General features: G+C 45.3%; 1 protein-coding gene across 4 annotated transcripts; it reads right to left on the reverse strand.

Annotated features, from left to right (window-relative positions):
- Positions 1–1057: 1057 nt before the first annotated feature.
- On the reverse strand, positions 1058–17849 carry PRRG1 (proline rich and Gla domain 1). 4 transcript variants are annotated; one of them, XM_081858919.1, is made up of 5 exons: positions 17688–17826; positions 16773–16847; positions 7906–7943; positions 6896–7056; positions 1058–5490 (listed from the first exon to the last, which is right to left on the reverse strand). In XM_081858919.1, the coding sequence occupies exons 3-5, from the start codon at positions 7922–7924 to the stop codon at positions 4990–4992; spliced, it is 681 nt and encodes a 226-aa protein (XP_081715045.1). In that variant the 5' UTR covers positions 7925–7943; positions 16773–16847; positions 17688–17826; the 3' UTR covers positions 1058–4989. The 4 variants fall into 4 exon arrangements, with proteins under 4 accessions (XP_081715045.1, XP_081715044.1, XP_081715047.1 ...); XM_081858918.1 differs by lacking the exon at positions 16773–16847 and having other exon boundaries at positions 17688–17849; XM_081858921.1 differs by lacking the exons at positions 16773–16847; positions 17688–17826 and adding an exon at positions 17507–17531.
- Positions 17850–19949: the final 2100 nt, after the last annotated feature.

Below are 19949 nucleotides of genomic sequence, written 5' to 3' on the forward strand. Positions count from 1 at the left end.
GAAGACCAAGTAGGCTGATTATGGTATGAGCTTTTATAGCAGCAGAACATTTAAAAAGTTGGTCAAGTGTAAAGTGAACTTAAGCCTTCCTATTTGAGGGAAACAATGAAATACTTAAAAGGAGATGGTGTATTTTAAACTCAAATATACCAAACTTGTTCCCCAAACATGATTTAAAACATGTTGTTTTAAATCTCCTTGGAGTACAAATGCAACCCACAACTCCAAAGACCACCACTGAGATTTTAGTGGGAGTGTTGACCAGTTACATTGCCTACAGATTACACTTCCTGAGTTTTGAAAGCTGTAAACACAAGAGTTCAAGACAGCCCACAGAAAGCATTTGTTTCCACATCATTCCACAGTCAAGCATACACACATTCAACACTCACCTTTATGGAAGCAACTTGGGGCAGGGGGATAGTGTGCAGGACATGCAGGGCAGTGTGTGTGATGATCCCAGTCATTTAAAATAATTGTGTATAAGGATGCTAGGGAACTACAATGTGGTATTGCATCTGATGTGAAACCTGAAGATTGGCACTGAAATCCCTGCTAGATAGGCCAGGGCAGGAAGAGAGAGAAAACCACCTACTCCAAACTCCCTAAAGGAAGGGGCAGGAATAATTGTAACGTCAACGTGCCCTATGCTTCATCAAAACATTTCTTGTTCCCCAACGCTAAGAAATATATTCCAAATTTGTTTTACATTTTATTCCGGCCTTACAAGATGTACACAACTGAATCTGATAACCAATTCAATGAAAATGAACTTATTATGACTGGTTCAAGGTCCTGAAGTAATTTGGAATTAACTGACGGTTATTTTCCACTACGTACATCCATTTCCTTTAAATAAGCTCTTTGGCCTCTGGGAAGGTGATAACAAGTAATGTTAACCTATTACTCCGGTCTTGGCAATGACTCAGTGACGGTCCTGTGGAATTCTCAAGTTAGGCAAAGATGAATGTATACTCCAGGGAAAAATTAGCAGTGGTATTTCATTTTGAACAACACTTAAAAACAAAGTAACTTAACATTACATACTGCAGCAAGCTTTGATAATCTTTTGGACTTTTATTAGTGTTCAGTGCCAATATATCAAAACTTGTTCATAACCTTTTGTTCCAGACCATAAAAAAGCAAGGATGTGACAGAACCATTCTGCTCTGAGTAAAATACCAAGGCACCAAGAATTTAAAAATAGCTTTATTGCATACCAGGATCCCACCCCCCAAATGTTTTTAAAATAGCATTAATTTAAATGTAAACCATATTAAAAAAATATTTAATACTGCAATAAAATTGGGGTTATTTACATGCACTGAACAAGTTGTCACCAGAGTCAGGATAACTGTTATGGACAACACATGGCTTCCGCATTCTTACTTCTTTTATAACATAGAAGTATTAAGAACTTCACAAGATAATGGCATTGTTATACTCCAGGTGCAAAATATATCACATTGCCTATTATTAATGCAAAATAGACACATCCAAAACTTTTATACCCGAGGTTATGTGTTATATTATCTACTGCGAGGCAACAACCATTTAAAAATAGTTAACCATATTTTGAAAAAATAAACATTCTGTATAAATCATCATGTTAGTTGGATTAATACGTGATCAATTCAGGAACAGCAACACATAAAAATCAAGCTAATAGGAAGCCTCACTTTTATAGGTTATATAATTGGAACCACCGCAACAGAGGACTAAATTTATACATGAGATGAGGAAAATCTGAGATTCAGCAGAAACTGGGGAGCTTCTCTTAGTGTGTATCATGCGTGCGTTCCTTGATCAGCAGCAACAGAAAGGCCAACAATAGAAGTAATCTTAACAATAGATTTGCCCATCCCAAGTGATTTCTGTAAGTCAGATATGAGGCACTTTATCACAGGAATGATTCACTCTGGCTGTGCATCAAGGTGTTTTGAGGTAAAGTAAAAACAGAAGCATCTAGAGAGGCATATTATTAGGAACTTCCATCTGTAAAGGTGCACAGAAGGAAACAGTCTGGCCTTGAAGGCTGTGCAGTCTCATTGCATTTATCTTTAGCAGATATTAAAACGAGCCCTTTAGCAGCAGACACTGGAGATTTTCCCATCACAATGCACTAATTTAAAGTCAAGGGAAGCAAAGCTAAATGTCTTGCTGGAGAATACAAGCACTATCTATTTGCCACCCAGTTCACAAAGCTGCCTTTGCTGCACTACAAGTTTAACTGCTTGCTATGATTTCAAAAGCTTTTTGGGGTAACCGGGGTGTGTGAGTGACATCTGACCAAGATTATACTAATAAATGCCTTGTTAACAGAGATATGGGATGGTTTTCCAGCAGAAAAAGGCAGGACTGACTGGAGGTATTTTCATACCCGAAGCAGAAAGGTAAAATTATCCCCCCACCATGGTGGTTACTGCTGCCAAAAAGCAATGCATCTTGCTGGAACCCAAAAAGGGATAGACACAGGCCCCTTCTTGCTCTGGAACAATGCTTCTGAAAAATACACACAGACACGAAGGGCCGCTTCTTGATTCTGCACTCACATTACCACTGTGGCTCAGAATCCAGAGTCCCAAAACTGGGGAAATGGGTGCAAACACAAAATGGGAACACACAGGGAAGCAAGAAAGCAGATATAGTAGCCAGGAAAGAAAATAGGGTGTGGGGAGGAGAATGTGCACATGGGCCTACAGCTAATCACCCCATTTTTATTCTACTTAGTACACTTGGCATAGCCACAATGATCGGTGACCTCAAGTTTAAGACCATATGCACCTTGCGAGTTGGATCTAGACTTAAGACTCATTGAAGTCAGTGGAACTTCAGTCACAGCTGAGTCCCATTGATTCCACTGGCTCTGCTTCAAGCACAACTATGCTTGGATCCAACCCATTGTCAATAGAACACCTCCCACCAACATGGAAGCTGAAGAGAGTTATGTGGGAGGGGGGAAAAACCATGATTCTATTTTCTAACAGGTTCAACATTTTAAGCTTTCTTCCACTCATACGATATGCTAAATCCAAATCTGAAAGTGTGCCTATACGGTTTTAACTTGAAGAATACATGAACCAGTCATTCCCAAAATATGTGTTAGCGCAAACTACTGTGACAGTGAGAGAATCACAAGTGTGCTGAGAGAAATAAGTTGCTAAAAGTGTTCCTTTGAGACAGTGGGCATGTCTTCTTGCCAATGACCCTATGTGAGAGGCAAGTAATTTGGCCTTGGTTCTGTGCTGGGGGTGCGGTTTTGATCACTCTGCTGCTCTTGTGTAAAACACACTGCTCTTGGGTCTCTGCGTAATATTTGTTTAATAACAATGACTGAATGATCCAAATAACACCCATAATGCAGAAATGAAGTAGAGGTACCTGCCTTCAGAAGAGATTACTTTCTGGGCAAATCTATGCGAATCACCGCTATAGAATGCCTTCAATTTCAGCTTAGGAAAACGGGGGGCCAAGTATGAGAAAGGTTGCCAGAGTCACTCTTGTCTGGTTAGCCAGACTGAAATGCTTTAGGGCAGCACTGCACAATCATCTGCCCATCAGATGTCTTCGACAACAACTCCCACCAGCCCCAGCCAGCCTGGTCAATTGTCAGTGATGATGGAACTTGTAATATGAAACACCTGGAGGACACCAGGTTACCCGGGGGGGGGGTGAATCACCCTCTTCTTACCTTCATGCACTGTTGTAGTTCGCCATGAATGGCTCAAAACAATTGGTTTTAAGAGATAAATATGTACATGCAAGGGTCCCCACCTTCACATTTCTCACTCATTTTCCTACTCTCCCCCCCAAAAAAAATGAGAAATAAGAGCTGCTATTAAAAAGGGGGGGGGAACCCTTTGGGCAAAGAGAAGCAGCACTTTCTCAGCACTGCTTTTGGAATAAAGTTTCTGGTTTATAGATTGCTGGTGATTTAAGCATCACCTCTTATCTGCTTTTAAAAGCCAGCATGCATAAACAAGAAACCAGTCAGATCTTAACAGCATCTCTTTGAAGTGAAAAAGCACAGGCGGCTCAGAATTGAGTATTATAACTAAAAAAACAATAGGCCATTTCATAGTGTGTAAAATATGAAATGAATACAAACGTGGAACAATTCATTGAACTGCAACCAAATACTGATAAGGTATACTCCCACAGGTCATGGGATAATTAGTACACTGGGCTCTCAAATCTAACACACTTCCCACAGAAAGTAGGAAAGAGAGAGCTTCTGTACAGGGCATATCAAATCTTATGTCAATCTCAGAAAAAGCTCCCTTCCCCTGTAATCTATTGTCTCTTAACCTTTACTCTCGCAGATAGGTTGTTATAGCTGCACTGAAGACAGGAACAAAATTAATTACTATCAGCATGTGTTTCTAGATTGCATAATTGGAAAAATATATGTAGTACTATACTCCACCTCAGGAGCAGAGGCCTCTTTTTTTTTTTTTTTTGCTGGAACCTACAATTAATCAGTAGTTTACCACATTTCTCACAACTGTACTAAGTGTTATTTGTCAAAACGTTTCAATCTTACCTAGGGCAATGTGCTCTCTTTGGCAGAGGCAGCTATCACCATTTATGCCAGCTGGCTTAACTGGTTTCTGTTGGGTGTGGCTTATAAAGCACAACAAGCAAAAGGACAAAAATTATTGACATTTTTTGGTTTTAGATTCGTGTGTGTGTGTATGTGTGTACCTTTGTGGTTAGGGAGTCCTTTAGGTCTGCTGCAAGATCACTTCCAGCAATATAGAAAGACAGAAATTGCACCTCTGGAAGTTATGCACAACCGTATCAAAGACTGCATTGTTTCCAGGGCTGGGGGAATATGTGGAACAAAACTAATATGGGACAGGGAAGAGGAAGTGGTGTTAGCATTACCAGTCTTTAAAATGTATAATTAAGCTGCAATAAAGTGCTAAAAAAGTATTACGCTTCCCTCCTCATCCCCTTTAAAAGAATGGGCCCAGAATTCTCGCTGCTTCATTTAGTGGTAACAGGAGTTACTGAAATGCTATTCACAATGTCTTCATATTGAGGTGGTGGATCCGAGTGATTTGCCGCTTCCTTTCTCCTCGGGCCATTTGCACCAGCCACTTCCTCATACGATGGCGGTGGGTCGTAATTTGACAGCCTGATTGATATTGAGTCTGAACGTCCGTCTGTGTAGCTCAGATATCCTGGAGAGTGTCCATTGCCTTCAAACATTTCTTCCTGGGGGGAATGAAGAATGCTGAGTGGCTGAGGAAGTGGACTGCTTCCATCTGCAACAGTTCTGTCACCTGTGACTTCTCTGGTTCTGCTATGGGCATATGTGGAACGTCTATGCATTTTCTTTCTGAACAGGCATCTCCATGTGATAAATATGATAAGAATAACGAAAAAGCCAATGATTAATGGAATCACAAGGTAAAATGGATACCAGTTATGTCCTCCATTGATTTCTCCATTGAGCCTCTTCGTGTAGTCCTTCCAGAACTCCATCTGAAAACATGACAGAAGAAAATAGGTTTTCTGAGAGGTCCCTCCCCTATTTCTGATTGGAGAAATGAGAAGTTTTATGGCTGCACAAAAATACTGCTCCAGGAGTCAGCAAACAAGTATTCTGGCAGGTTTCCATATATGACCTCTTATCAACCAATTTTCATTTCAGTTCCATTAGATGCTCTTTTAACACTTGTGCACACATTTAAGAGTAATTATTTTCCTTTCTCATAATTGCAGGGAGAAGAGGTAGAAAAAAAGACACTGTTTATTATATTGAGATAAAACAGCAAAATATCTCCCCCATTACATTACTTTGCGGCATAGCACGGCTTATAAGAGCATAAGGACAATATCGAGCCCAGCATCCTGTTCTCCCAGTGGCCAACCAGAGGCCTGTGGGAAATCAGGGAGAATAACATGAACACAAGAGCACCATCTCCTCCCATGGTTTCCAGCACTGTTGCCTCCAACTGTGGAGAGAGAGCACAGACATTGTGACGAGTAGCCATTGGTAGCCCTCTCCTTCAGAGACAAAATGTTCTGTGGAGGCTGGTCCATGGCAGCAAATGGGGCACTCCCCTACCAGCCCCAGCCTGCCTCAAACTGCCTGTCCTACCTGCCTTCTTACTAACAACCAATCCAAGGGACGGGGTGCAGTGGGTAGGCGGGACATTGGCTGTCAGTTTCCTCCTCCTTGGTTTGTTTCTCTGGTACGATTCAGCAGGGAGGATGGGGACAAAACCGTAATCAATTTGTCTGTCACTGGCTCTGATTCTACCTACTGTTGGCCTCTTGAGTTTCTACCCTACCTGGCCCAATGAGCACCAGCCACCACTAAATGTTTGCGAATACTGGGCAGTTTGGCACAGTATAGCAGTTCCCCCTCTCAGCTTGGGCAGCCACTTGTAACATTCAAATTTCAATTTATGGCTCAAATGGCTCCACTTTCTATTGCCAGAATATGAATCCAACAGTGAGTGAAATTATCTGAGAAACTAGGTTACAGAGATGTCACAAACTTATAGCTTATTCAGAAATTAGTCCTGAGTTCACTTGTAAGTATACCATGGGCCAGGCTGTAATAATAGCCAGCATTCAACTTTTACTCAGAGTAAATCCACTGAATTTAATGGACCCAACCAAGTAAAACTTAGCTGAACACCACTCAATGATTCCATTAAACCAAGTGCATGAGATAAGAAAGATGGAGGCAAGAGTGTCTAGTAATCCAGGTTCTCTTTCTTCTTGCTTTCAATTTGCTGCAGTTTTGAACTAACTTCTCATTCAGAGATTAAAGAAAGTTTTGTGTTCATTATGTCGAAAAGAAATATAAACCAATCAGTATCATTAAAAAGAAAGTTAACCCAGGAAGCATACCTTTACAACTGCATAGATAACTTACCGTCTTCTCATCATTTTCGAAAGCTTCCCTTGCCTCTTCTCTATTACAAATTTCTTCAAAGCATTCGCGTTCAATGTTTCCTTGCTTTAATTCCTCCAAAAACCCATTAGCCCGTGGATATCTTTTCAGGACAGAATTGGCTTTAGTCTCTGAGATGAACACTGCAAAAAAAACAACAAAAAAACAGAGGTCAGTGGCAATTTAAAACAGAAACATTAGGTTTTATTTATTTTATTTAATTCAGGATAATTCTTTTTCTAAGGCAAGAATATGTAAACTTATTTCTAAATAAAGCACGTCTGTCTAGTGATTATAGAATTATCATTTTTAACTGTCCCAAGCACAAGGGCCTGGAGCAGTTAACAACATTTCAAAGGGTACCAAGCCAGGTGAAAAGAACATTCAATGCATTTTAAGTGTCAACCTCATCTCATCCCTGTAAGATTTGAACATGTTTGAACTGTCAGCACAGAAACAATGCAGCTTCCGAGGCTGGAATATAATAGCAGAAGAAGGGATGATAAATGATTTGTGGCTTTTACAGATCAAGTCAAAACCCAAGTTTTTAAATACACATCTTGTAGTGCCCAGATTCAAGGTTCGTTCAGCTGCCACAAGTCCTCTGCATGTGCCAGATGACCATGAGCTCTTATTGAGCTTTTAAGGTTAGGCCAAACCTGCTGTGTATGATCTGATTTGTGGAAGCCTACTCAGTGCCCCTAATGGATATGCAGTTTAATCCAGGGATGGATTCTTGTGATTTCCCCACTACTTCACATGAGCCCTTTTGTGCTAGAGTTAATACTTGACTCCTGTCAGACAGTGACAATTCTTTATTGGGGTGGAGAAAAGGAAGGATCTAATAGCTGACATAACAGCAGATATAGGCATGGAAAGGAGACAATGCCCCTTGCTCCAACACACATACTCTGACACCAAAGATCCTGGCAGGGCATTACACACTCTTCCAAGTGAAAACACAAACTACTAGAACATGCACACAAACTTACCACCATCCATGTTTAGCATTGCTGTCTGGAGAGGTCAGCTGTAACATAAAAAAAGAAGGCACCCATTGTTAAATGTGAGGAACATCTCTTATTCGAAGACGTATATAAATATGATTAAATGTTGTCAAGTTGATGGCCAGCAAAGTTTGAAAAGAGAAGCAGCTTTGTTGTTCAACTCCAGTATCTCGTTTAGTAGCACTAAACACAAAAACTATATTTTTATTTAGAATAATTAATATAGTGATCATCATTAACAAAGACTGGAACGGGTAGAGAAGTTCTACTAGGTGCGTAAAGCACAGGAACTTTACACAAAGGTTAGGTAATGACCGTTTATTCCTTTCAAAACATGGGAAGCCTTTTTGTTTTCATGATTTTGAATACATGAACCACATTGGCAGGATGTAGACAACAGGAGTGCTAGGTCTGGATGGGGGTTGGGGTATTCAAATTCAACTTCTGCTCAACCATAGAGCTCATCAGCTTTTTAGAGGCTTTAAAGAGTGCTTCTCTTAATGTTTTAATTTTCCTTATTAGCAACTGTGGGCGTTTACTTTCTGGAGCATTAAAGATATAAATCTTGAACTAATTAATGGCCTTGGACAATACAATCTTCCAGTCTTATCCATCTCACATGGCTGCTTGGAGGACAGTAATCTGGTTTGTACACTGGAAATACTGCAGACTTGGGCTTAAATGAAAACCAGTTTCACAAAGCGCTGTTCCCATTCAAAGGAAGGCAAGAACGCACATGGCTCAGCATTGTGCGAAACACATGCCTTTCTCCCACATGAGATTTGTGAATATGGGAGCAGCCCATGAGCGAAGCTGAGGAATGCAGCTCAGTTTTTCCTGGTTGCGCTTTCACATGTTGCTCTCCAGAGAAGATCTAAGCATGCCCTTCACTATAGTGTAAACCAGTGTTTCCCAACCTTTTTTGGGCAAAGGCACACTTGTTTCATGAAAAAAATCTCGAGGCACACCACCATTAGAAAATGTTTAAAAAATTAACTCTGTGCCTATATTGACTATATATAAAGTAACTCTCTTTAATAGGAATCAAATAAACACAAAGAAAGTATTTTATAATTACTTTATTATGAAATAGTAAGTACCGTATTTTTCGTCCCATAGGACGCTCCGTCCCATAGGACGCACCTACTTTTTTGAGGGGGGAAATAAAGGAAAAATTTTTTCCCTTTATTTCCCCCCCAAAAAACCAGGTCGGGGAACAGTGGGATGGCGGTGCTGCGCCTCCCCGCTGTCCCCCGAGCTTGTGGGGCTGGCCCATGTCTGCCTGGCGCGAGGGGCGCTCTGCTTCAGGGCGCCCCGCGCGTCCGGCGGCAGGCTACAGTCCGCAGCATGGGGAACCCTCTGTTTCAGGGCGCCCCATGCGCCCCCCGGGTGCGCAAGGCTTGCCAACACGAGCGCGGAGCACGGGGCGTCCTCCGAAGGGCGCCCCGTGCTCCGCGCTGCCAGCTGCCGCCCGCAAGCCTTGCGCTCCTGGGGGGAGATCCCCCGGGTGCGCAAGGCTGGCCGACACCAGCGCGGAGCACGGGGCGTCCTCTGGAGGGCGCCCCGTGCTCCGCGCTGCAGGCTGCTGCCCGCAAGCCTTGCGCTCCCGGGGGGAGATCCCCCGGGTGCGCAAGGCTTGCGGACACCTGCGTGGAGCACGGGGCGTCCTCCGGAGGGCGCCCCGTGCTCCGCGCTGCAGGCTGCTGCCCGCAAGCCTTGCGCTCCCGGGGGGAGATCCCCCGGGTGCGCAAGGCTTGCGGACACCAGCGCGGAGCACGGGGCGTCCTCCGGAGGGCGCCCCGTGCTCCAGGCTGCTGCCCGCAAGCCTTGCGCTCCCGGGGGGAGATCCCCCGGGTGCGCAAGGCTTGCGGACACCAGCGCGGAGCACGGGGCGTCCTCCGGAGGGCGCCCCGTGCTCCGCGCTGCAGGCTGCTGCCCGCAAGCCTTGCGCTCCCGGGGGGAGATCCCCCGGGTGCGCAAGGCTTGCGGACACCAGCGCGGAGCACGGGGCGTCCTCCGGAGGGCGCCCCGTGCTCCGCGCTGCAGGCTGCTGCCCGCAAGCCTTGCGCTCCCGGGGGGAGATCCCCCGGGTGCGCAAGGCTTGCGGACACCAGCGCGGAGCACGGGGCGTCCTCCGGAGGGCGCCCCGTGCTCCGCGCTGCAGGCTGCTGCCCGCAAGCCTTGCGCTCCCGGGGGGAGATCCCCCGGGTGCGCAAGGCTTGCGGACACCAGCGCGGAGCACGGGGCGTCCTCCGGAGGGCGCCCCGTGCTCCGCGCTGCAGGCTGCTGCCCGCAAGCCTTGCGCTCCCGGGGGGAGATCCCCCGGGTGCGCAAGGCTTGCGGACACCTGCGCGGAGCACGGGGCGTCCTCCGGAGGGCGCCCCGTGCTCCGCGCTGCAGGCTGCTGCCCGCAAGCCTTGCGCTCCCGGGGGGAGATCCCCCGGGTGCGCAAGGCTTGCGGACACCAGCGCGGAGCACGGGGCGTCCTCCGGAGGGCGCCCCGTGCTCCGCGCTGCAGGCTGCTGCCCGCAAGCCTTGCGCTCCCGGGGGGAGATCCCCCGGGTGCGCAAGGCTTGCGGACACCAGCGCGGAGCACGGGGCGTCCTCCGGAGGGCGCCCCGTGCTCCGCGCTGCAGGCTGCTGCCCGCAAGCCTTGCGCTCCCGGGGGGAGATCCCCCGGGTGCGCAAGGCTTGCGGACACCTGCGCGGAGCACGGGGCGTCCTCCGGAGGGCGCCCCGTGCTCCGCGCTGCAGGCTGCTGCCCGCAAGCCTTGCGCTCCCGGGGGGAGATCCCCCGGGTGCGCAAGGCTTGCGGACACCAGCGCGGAGCACGGGGCGTCCTCCGGAGGGCGCCCCGTGCTCCGCGCTGCAGGCTGCTGCCCGCAAGCCTTGCGCTCCCGGGGGGAGATCCCCCGGGTGCGCAAGGCTTGCGGACACCAGCGCGGAGCACGGGGCGTCCTCCGGAGGGCGCCCCGTGCTCCGCGCTGCAGGCTGCTGCCCGCAAGCCTTGCGCTCCCTGCGTGGAGCACGGGGCGTCCGACTCGCCTCCCTCCCACGGCACACCAGCCGACGTCCCGCGGCACACTAGTGTGCCGCGGAACACCGGTTGGGAAACACTGGTGTAAACAAATATCTTGAAAAGAAGTAAATAAATAGTGTTCTTGAAGGTAATGAATTGCAATGCCGATACATAAATTTAGGGGATCTGTGGGTAATGAAACAGGCTAGACAGCATCTGGAGTGCATATGGCATACTGTGGTCTAGTGGTTAGAGCAGCCTCTCTCAACCAAAACTCCCATCATCCCTAGCTAGCAGGCTCAGTAGTCAGGGATGATGGGAGTTGTAGTCCAACAACATCTGGGGACCCTAAGGTTAAGAAAGGCTGGGTTAGAGTTTTAGACTAGGACCTGGGAGATCAGGGTTCAAATCCACACTTTAATTAATTGTTAAATCCCATCCAAATAAACCACCCATCAGAAGTACACCCCATTTTGTCAGGACTACATTTGTTTACTGGCTCTTATTCTCATTACTCATCCTAGAGAACTCTCTGCCTTGCTTAAACCAGCTTTTAAAAAGTTCAGCGTCATCAAGCATACAGACAACACCCAACTCCTCAGATGACCTCACTCAGCAGTTTCACACAGAAGTTAAAAAGAATGGGACACAGAATCGGAGCTTGTGGCATCTCGTGGCAGACATGCCTCAGGGCCAAACAGTTGTCCCTCAGTGCTCCCTTTTAGAAATCAGGCACACAGGTAGGAGCAGAACCACCTGAACATCATATGGTAAACGTGAAGAGTCTATCCAAAAGGATATTGTAGTCAATGACATCAAAAGCCACTCCCTGAAAGGTCCAGGACAATTAACAGGGCTGTACTCCTGGTATTGTTTTTTCCGGCATCAGGAGGCATAGGCTTTCTGAAACAGCAATAAAAGCAATTTCTAATGACAAACCCAGGTTTGAAGCTAGATTTAAATGAATCTATATTTAGTAAGCATTAGAAAACTATTTGACGACAACAAAAAGACCCTGTCTGCCCTTTTTATTGAAACAATGCATTTTAATTGGAATTTAAGGATACCTTAAAATGATACCTTGAAAGACCTACATTGCTCCCAGTACGTTTCTGAGCACAATTCAAAGTGTTGGTGCTGACCTTTAAAGCCCTAAATGGCCTTGGCCCAGTATACCTGAAGGAGCGTCTCCACCCCCATCGTTCTGCCCGGACACTGACGCCCAGCACCGAGGGCCTTCTGGCAGTTCCCTCCCTGCCAGAGATGAGGTTACAGGAAACCAGGAAGAGGGCCTTCTTGGTAGTGGCGCCTGCCCTGTGGAACGCCCTTCCATCAGATGTCAAATAAACAACTATCTGACGCTTAGAAGGCATCTGAAGGCAGCCCTGTTTAGGGAAGCTTTTAATGTTTGATGGACTATTGTATTTTAATATTTTGTTGGAAGCCACTCAGAGAGGCTGGGGAAACGCACCCAGATGGGTGGGGTATAAATTATTATCCACCTCCCTTTTTGGAGGAGTATTGAGTTTGGCCTGAAAAGCAGCAAGCGTCCTAAGTAATGCACATCTAGAACATGGAAATCCTCTATCTTCTTTTTAAAACCTGGACGCCACCCAATAGAATGAAGCAACAATTCACTGCAAGGAATTTCAGTACTGCACACCAACATAATAAAACTAGATAAATCACAATTAAACAAAAATCACAACCATCAATGTGACATTAAACTCCAGCAAAATCATGAGCAAAAATGCACATCTTTAACTGGCACAAGAAGTTCAACAGCACCGGTGCCAGCTGTATCTCAGAGAGGAAAGTATTCCAAAACTGGGATCCCACCAATGAGAAGGTAGTGCCCTGCACTACACTCAGCAAATTTTAGTTAATGGTGGTACTGGCAGGAGAGCATTATTTATTGTCATACATTGTGTATAAGCTTCTTTGTGTAAATCATTACTATTGAGTGTCTACAACATGGGTAGGCAAACTAAGGCCCGGGGGACAGATCCGGCCCAATCGCCTTCTCAATCTGGCCCATGGGCTGTCCAGGAATCAGTGTGTTTTTACATGAGTAGAATGTGTCCTTTTATTTAAAATGCATCTCTGGGTTATTTGTGGGGCATAGGAATTCGTTCACCTCCCCCCAAAAATATAGTCCAGGCCCCCACAAGGTCTAATAGCATTGTATTTACAATGCATCTCCCCACCCCTCAAGAGAGCTAGAATTCAAAAACCAGCCTTTCCCCCAAACTATACAGCAAATGCCAATGACAAGTTTCCCTATCTGATAAGGTACATGTTTTGTTTTTTTAAAAATCAATACAATAGAGTCGTTTTGTGCGTGTATACAAGACATGTGAGTTTTATGAAGCAACTTGTGGGTGTTTAGAGAACTGCATGAAATTATTGTGGTGTGCAGAGTATTCTGCAAAGCTTGCTCCTGGCTGGTTTGAGGGAGGGCAAATCCCACAAACACACACAGACATTCCTCTTAGTAGTCAACACTGAAAGGTGTTGCAAGTACTGCTGAGGAGGGAGAGATATGGCTAATCTAATCTTGGGAGTGACTGCAATGTGCGTATGGCATGGTTCAAGTCTCTTTTTCTTAGCCATATTTTTAGTCTACTCTTCATGCAAAGGTACAGACATGTGTAGAATAAAAAGCAGAATAAAAAATAACCAAGCAGCAGCAACAATAAAAATAGAATTCAATATAGCAATGTTACATGCCATACAAGGTTATGGTGCCAGATGAAAGTCGAAGAACCTAAGAGCCCTGCAGGACCAGGTCAAAGACCCACCTAGTCCAGCATCCAACCAGATGCTTATGGGACACTGGCAAGGAGATCCAGAACACAGCAACACTCTTGCCGCATTTGATTTCCAGCAACTGGTATTTGGAAGAATACTGCCTCTGACTGTGGAGGTAGAACATAGCCATCATTCATGACTAATAACCATTAATAACTTTATCCTCCATGAATAATTCTAATCCTCACTGAAAGCTACCCAAGTTGGTGACCATCCTGTGACAGTGAATCCCATAATTTAACGTGCTGCATACTCACTTTTCTCTGTCTGAGCTAACTGTCCTAGAAATGATATCACTCATATCTGAACCAAGGCACTAGGATATTTTAAAACATATTATACAACGGCCCCAATCCAAAGTTAGCCATACTATTGAATCCCACTGATAATTTGTCCAATGGAAATAGTCATAAGTAACTTCTTTTGACCTCAGCAATAGGGCTGGATTGTGGGTCAGATAATAGAACTCTGTATGCTACTCATTTATTAAATAGATATGTAAGTAAGTAAGTAAGTAAAAGGTTAGCAAAACACTTCCAGCACAATATGACGTTTTAGTAATGTACCTTCTGAGGTAAACAAGGAAATATTTATGGATAATGGCCGTTGGACTGCGGGGATAGGGCTTTCCCCAATGTCAGCATTGAATTTTATATTAGGAAATATTGTTATTTAGAATGTACCTTATAACAACATAACATTTGGAAGTGGAGCTTGAGGGTGTATGATTTTGAATAAGTTACAGATTTTATATTGTATGTGTCCGGACACATATCTGCACACAATCATATGCATTACTATGTAAACCTAATTCACTTGGGGGTTCTTGGGATGTCTTGTAGCCTAGATGCCCCATGAAGTTCCTACTTCATAAGGCAGTATGTACACATACAAGCCCATCTCCTGTATCTGACTGGGTGTGAACACAAAATGGGTAAAACGGCCAGAAATCTCGGACTACAAAAGTTGCAATCCTTTACCTACTTACTGAGAGCAAGCCCTGTTGAACTCAACTGATCTTATTTCAGAATATATGTGTATAGGATTGTACTGTAAAATACACAGCTATTATTCTATCATTGGAAATCTGGAGCTAAAAAGTTTCAAGCAGTGCAGGGCTAGGAAGCTTCTAAGCCTAGAGTCACTTTACATCATGGAAAAATGGCATTGCTTCAAAGCAGGAAAGTGCATGCATCATCTGCACTCTGCTGCTGTGGGAAATTCCTAATGCGTGCAGTGGCCACAACTGAGATGCAATTATGTCTGATGAGCTGCAACTCTGCCCACACAGCCCTGTGACATGTCACTCTTAGGTTTTGTCTGGGGAGGCTGTAATTCAGTGGTACAGCATCTGTCTTTCATGCAGAAAGTCTCAGGTTCAATCCGCAGCATCTCCAAGTGTCTTCTGAGAGAAACGTGCCTGAAATTCTGGAAAGCTGCTGGCATCGGTGTAGCTCATACTGAGCTAGATGGACCAATGAGTCTGACTCCTATAAGGAACGTTTCCTGTTTCCTGTGTCTTTCCCCGCACCATAATCATCATTATCATCTATACAACATGCAACACTATCAAGACCTTTACATGCCTGATGGGTCATCCTTTGCTACATTTGGAGCTAAAGAAATCGCTTTGAACTTTTGTTGAAACTGTCAAGTACAGGCTCACAGGACTACAAATATTGCTGCTCCTGCTAATTTACTAATGATTTCTTCTATGGCAGGCATTTGAAAATGTTTACTTGTTCACTTCTCCTAGGTCCAAGCATATTATCTGGTCTTTGCCAGGATGGTCCATTGATTTGACCCACTTTGTAGATAACTTAATTGTCATCTTCAGTTTTCCTATATCATTCAGTTCCTTTTAAACTTTACATATTAGTGCCACTGGAACCCTGAGATCCATGAATTACAGGAAGGCACCTAGTACTTCCTTGAGACTTATTATTTTAGTCTGTATTGGCATTCCATTGATTTTCCAGGTCTGTTTCTATTAAGGACTCTTTATGCCATTTTTAAAGTTAGTCATGACCCTTAGAACTTTCATTCACTGTTTCCCAAATATACATATGTGTGCTATTTCAAAAGTGTCTATGCTTTCTTAACTCGTTCCAGTAAAAATCAAACTGCTGAAATACTTAAAAACAACCTGCAAAATTCTAATACTCCTCAGGCAACAAAAGTCATTCTGGTCAACAATGCAAACTGCAAAAACAGCTTACTAAGCAAAACGTTAAAGCCATAGTCAGGAAGCAGAAGTTTCCTGTTTAAAAGCCATCCACTGGGCTTTGTGTTCAACAACTACCGTCTGTTGAAGCCAACCCCAGGATATTGATTGCTGATGCATTTGACAGATAGCAATTGTTGAACACAATTGCATTCTTTCCTTTATGTCTTACCAAGATAATCACTAGAGGCCCTCCTCCATGTGCATAGGGTAGAATACCCTGCCCAAGGAATTCTCCCCCTTTCAAATTGTATTTCACAGCAACCCTGCGGGGTAGGTTAAGCTAAGCTCAAGGTCACCCAGGTAACTTCAAGGCCAATGGAGGATTTGAACCCTGATCTCCCAGATCCTAGGCTAACACACTACCCACTACACCATGCGGGTTCTCAAATATTTGTGTGCTAGCATCTAAACAGTTGAGGATATTAACATGTGTTATCTATGCATTTTAAACCCCATTTCATGCTAAAATATATTCATAAGTAGGGTCAGCCTACTTATGTGTACTTCAAAACAGAAGGAGACTAAATACATGCACATATTTAATGCACATATTTAATGCACAGGTCTGTACTTGGGCCCTCACATTGCCAAATCAAAACATGTGAGATGTGTGCCATCACCAAACACACACTTCCAACACAGCCAGCAAAATTTGAAGTCTCAGACAAGAAACTTTAAAAAGAACATTTGGTTCTGCACTGCTAGCGCAAGCAGAGATATATTAGACACCAAGTAACCAAACACAGCCACTTGGCAGCGCACATGCTTTCTGCAGCATACTTTGAAGTACAATACCTTCTTTTTGTAAAAACCGCATGGCAGGTCAAAGATGCCTATGACACAGAAAGGGCTGTAGGAGGTCAAAGCTCACTGCAGAAAAACAAAGATAGTGCAGAGCAATTTCCTGATAAATTAAAAACGGGTGAGACTGGAAATCGAGTGCTTGATGCTGCGAAAGGCAGGGAGGTGGTGGGGGACATAAGGTTACATCGTGCAGAGAAGCCATTTCACAGGGAGGAAGCAGGCAGCTGCCTGTGATCGGAAAGCGAGGAGGACAGGCCATTCTCTCCCCCTTCCGATTCATGTCAAACGCTCTTTTGGAGTACTTGGAGCCAGCTCCCTTCTCGGGACGCAAATCTCAGAACTACTTTTGTCTTAAAGGAATTAGATCACTTGCTCCTAAAACTTCCCATCATCTCGGCTTCCGAAAACAAAAAATCCGAATCCGGCAATGGCGCCTCTCCAAAACTCGGGCTGCGACCCTCTGAAATAAGTCCTGCCGGGCACAAAACATCAGCCCACAACAAACCAAACTCCCTGCGCCCAGATCAACATCTGGCTGGCTGACACCCAGCCAGCCACCTACCAAGCAACTCCTGCGGCAGGCAGGCAGGAGACCTCCCCTTTCCAACAGCGAGGATCACCGGATACAGGAGAGGGGGCGCCCGGAGAGCTCCCCAAAGCAAACCCCGCTTTGTTATTGCCAGCAGCAGCAGCAGCAGCAGCAGCAGCACCCCCGCGGCCCCTACCCAGGGAAAAAGAGCAAGGCTCCGGGACTTCTCTGCCCAGCTCATCTCCCGCCGCCAGCTTCCCAGAGCCCTTCCCAGAGCCAAACAACTCCCTCACTTCCTCCCTCATCTTGCCCCCCGCCGTCGCCAGCGCCCTTCCTCCCCCCGCCAGGCGCCGGGAAGCGGCCCAGGAGCCACGAACCTCTCCGCGGCAGGAGCGCGCCGCAGCCTCCCTCCTCAACGCGCTGCACCTCCTTCCCTCCGGCAGCCTCGGAACCCTTCCCGGCGCTGCAGCGCTCCCAGTTCAGAAAGGCGCATCCAGCGCAGGCGCAACGCGCGCCTGACAACACCCCCGCGACGTTAGGGAAGCTGGGAAAAAAGGAGAGCGGCGCGCGGGGGCGGGGAGACCCTCGCCCCTCCTACGACAATGGCTCTCTAATCCCGTGTTGCTTCTTTGTGGGGTCACAGCCAATTCGCTGGAGGCGAAAGGCTGGATCTGTGCGTCCCAGCTACTTAGCCGGAACAATCCTTCTCAACCAAGAGAGGCAGGCCTTCCGTGGAGAAAGCAGTGGGTATGCCGAAGAAACGCCTGGCTTCCATATGCTGCTAACTTCGGCTTGCTCACTCCGATCTTGGCGCCGAAATGTCTGCTCCCATGGCTTAGCTCCCTAAACGGCGTGACCTGGCAAAGGAAACATACAGCATATCCCCCCCCCCGCCTTTAAATGTTAAGCCCGCGGGAACGTCCATATTCACCACCCACTTGAGGCATCCGCACCGAAACTTTTCTTGCTATGGGCCCGTTGCAGCTTTTTCTCTACTGCCCCATGGTGCACGGACACCAGACTTGGGAAAAGCAAGGAGGCTGTGCAGAAAACCTCTACCAGATTTGAAGGTTTCCTTCGACCTTATTTGTCGTGAGAAAAATAGCCCGCTGCGTATTGATTAGTGGACAGTTAATGATTGTGGGCCCCGCCCCCAGTAAATGAACAATAAATATACGATCGACAATGTATCCTTAAGCACACAAAAACATTTATTGTTTGTCACATACCAGGAAAACATTATTGAGGCACCTAACCATAAGCCTGCATTTTTATCAAGGCTTCTATATATTTCAATCAAGGCTTGTATTTAAAAATGAGCTTAAAAAGGATTTTCAAATGTTTCATGCCAGGCAGAGAAAACCTTGGCCATTCTCCTAAGACAAGAGGGCCCCATTGATTTATAGTAGAAAAACAATTCTCAAAGTCATAAAAAGGGAGAATTACATATGCTGCCCCAAGGCTGAAAAAACACTATTAAGAATGGGTAAGATAATACTAATGTGCCTCCCAGTAAAATGAGCCAGATCTTCTTTCTAAGGTTGAAAGGCCAGGAGCAAAAGGGAAAAACATTTAGCTGACAGAAAAAGAGAACATTTTTGAAAAGTCTCTTCTAAAGCTGTTTCTTAAACTGAGAGAGTTAAAAAGGTTAAAATGTGTTAAATGGTGGAAAGGCAACTGGCTTGGCAGAAGAAGAAGCTTCTTCCTATTTTATTTTGAGGCTGGAAAGGGGGGTGAAAGGGGGAGGTGTACACTGAAGAGGTTTCTTTTTAAAAAGCTGTGTTTTATTGAGTTCCTTCCTTTTTACTTTGAAAAGCTTTATTCTTTTAAGAGGCTACCTATGATAAATGTATGAAATATATTAGCTTAAATATATTGGCTTAAATGTAATTATGCAAAGGATTTAAGGAATGCTAGATTCTTATTTCATATGGTTGTAAGAGTTGTATTTATCCTGAAATTAAGTCAGCCACCAGCCTAGCCCCCCCCTGCCAGACAGAAGACGCCATCCAAGCAGTCTTGATATATAGTTGTCAGGCATTTTGTTTAGAAACATTAAATGAAGGAAATCTTTCAATGTTGATGTGAAACTCAAGATCCTTGACATCTGTTGAACATAAAAATGTAAGATTAACCATTTGTTTTAGAAGGCAATAGGGCAAGGAGGGCAAGAGGTGAGCTGGTAATTAAGATTCCATGTAAGATATATTATTACTTATATGTCATATATATAGCTCTTTGTCTCCCTTATAAGGGCAAGAAAGTGGGTGTATCTTTTGTGGGTGTATCTTTTGTGATTGGTTCTAGCAAACAGCCAATAGGAATTTCAACCAGGCTGATTGGACAGAGGCAGCCACAGGAGGAGCAAAGGGGGCTGGATTAAGGGAATATAAGTGCTGGCCAGAATGGCAGGAGGCCAGGCCAGAGCTTGGTAACCATGTACCATTGTGCCTCTTATTTATTTGTCTGACAAATAAATTACTATTTTAATTTCTCTATTGCTGCGTTGAATATTTCATTCCAGCTAAGCGTTAACCACAAGCAGGGTGCTACATTTTATGGTGCCCTGTGACTCGGATAAGTGGTCTGCTGGAACGCAGCCCCTTCGCCCTACTGGGCAGGGTACAAGAGAGAGGACA

This window comes from Podarcis erhardii, assembly GCF_964252035.2.
Source record: "Podarcis erhardii genome assembly, chromosome: 4".
In the NCBI taxonomy this organism is placed as follows: Eukaryota; Metazoa; Chordata; class Lepidosauria; order Squamata; family Lacertidae; genus Podarcis; species Podarcis erhardii.

Bases quoted from the DNA above. Each gene is read 5' to 3' on its own strand.
- PRRG1 (XM_081858918.1), bottom strand. The intron at 5,491-6,895 runs GTAAGTTATCTA...TCATGTTTTCAG, and splicing joins TCGAAAATGATGAGAAGACG to ATGGAGTTCTGGAAGGACTA.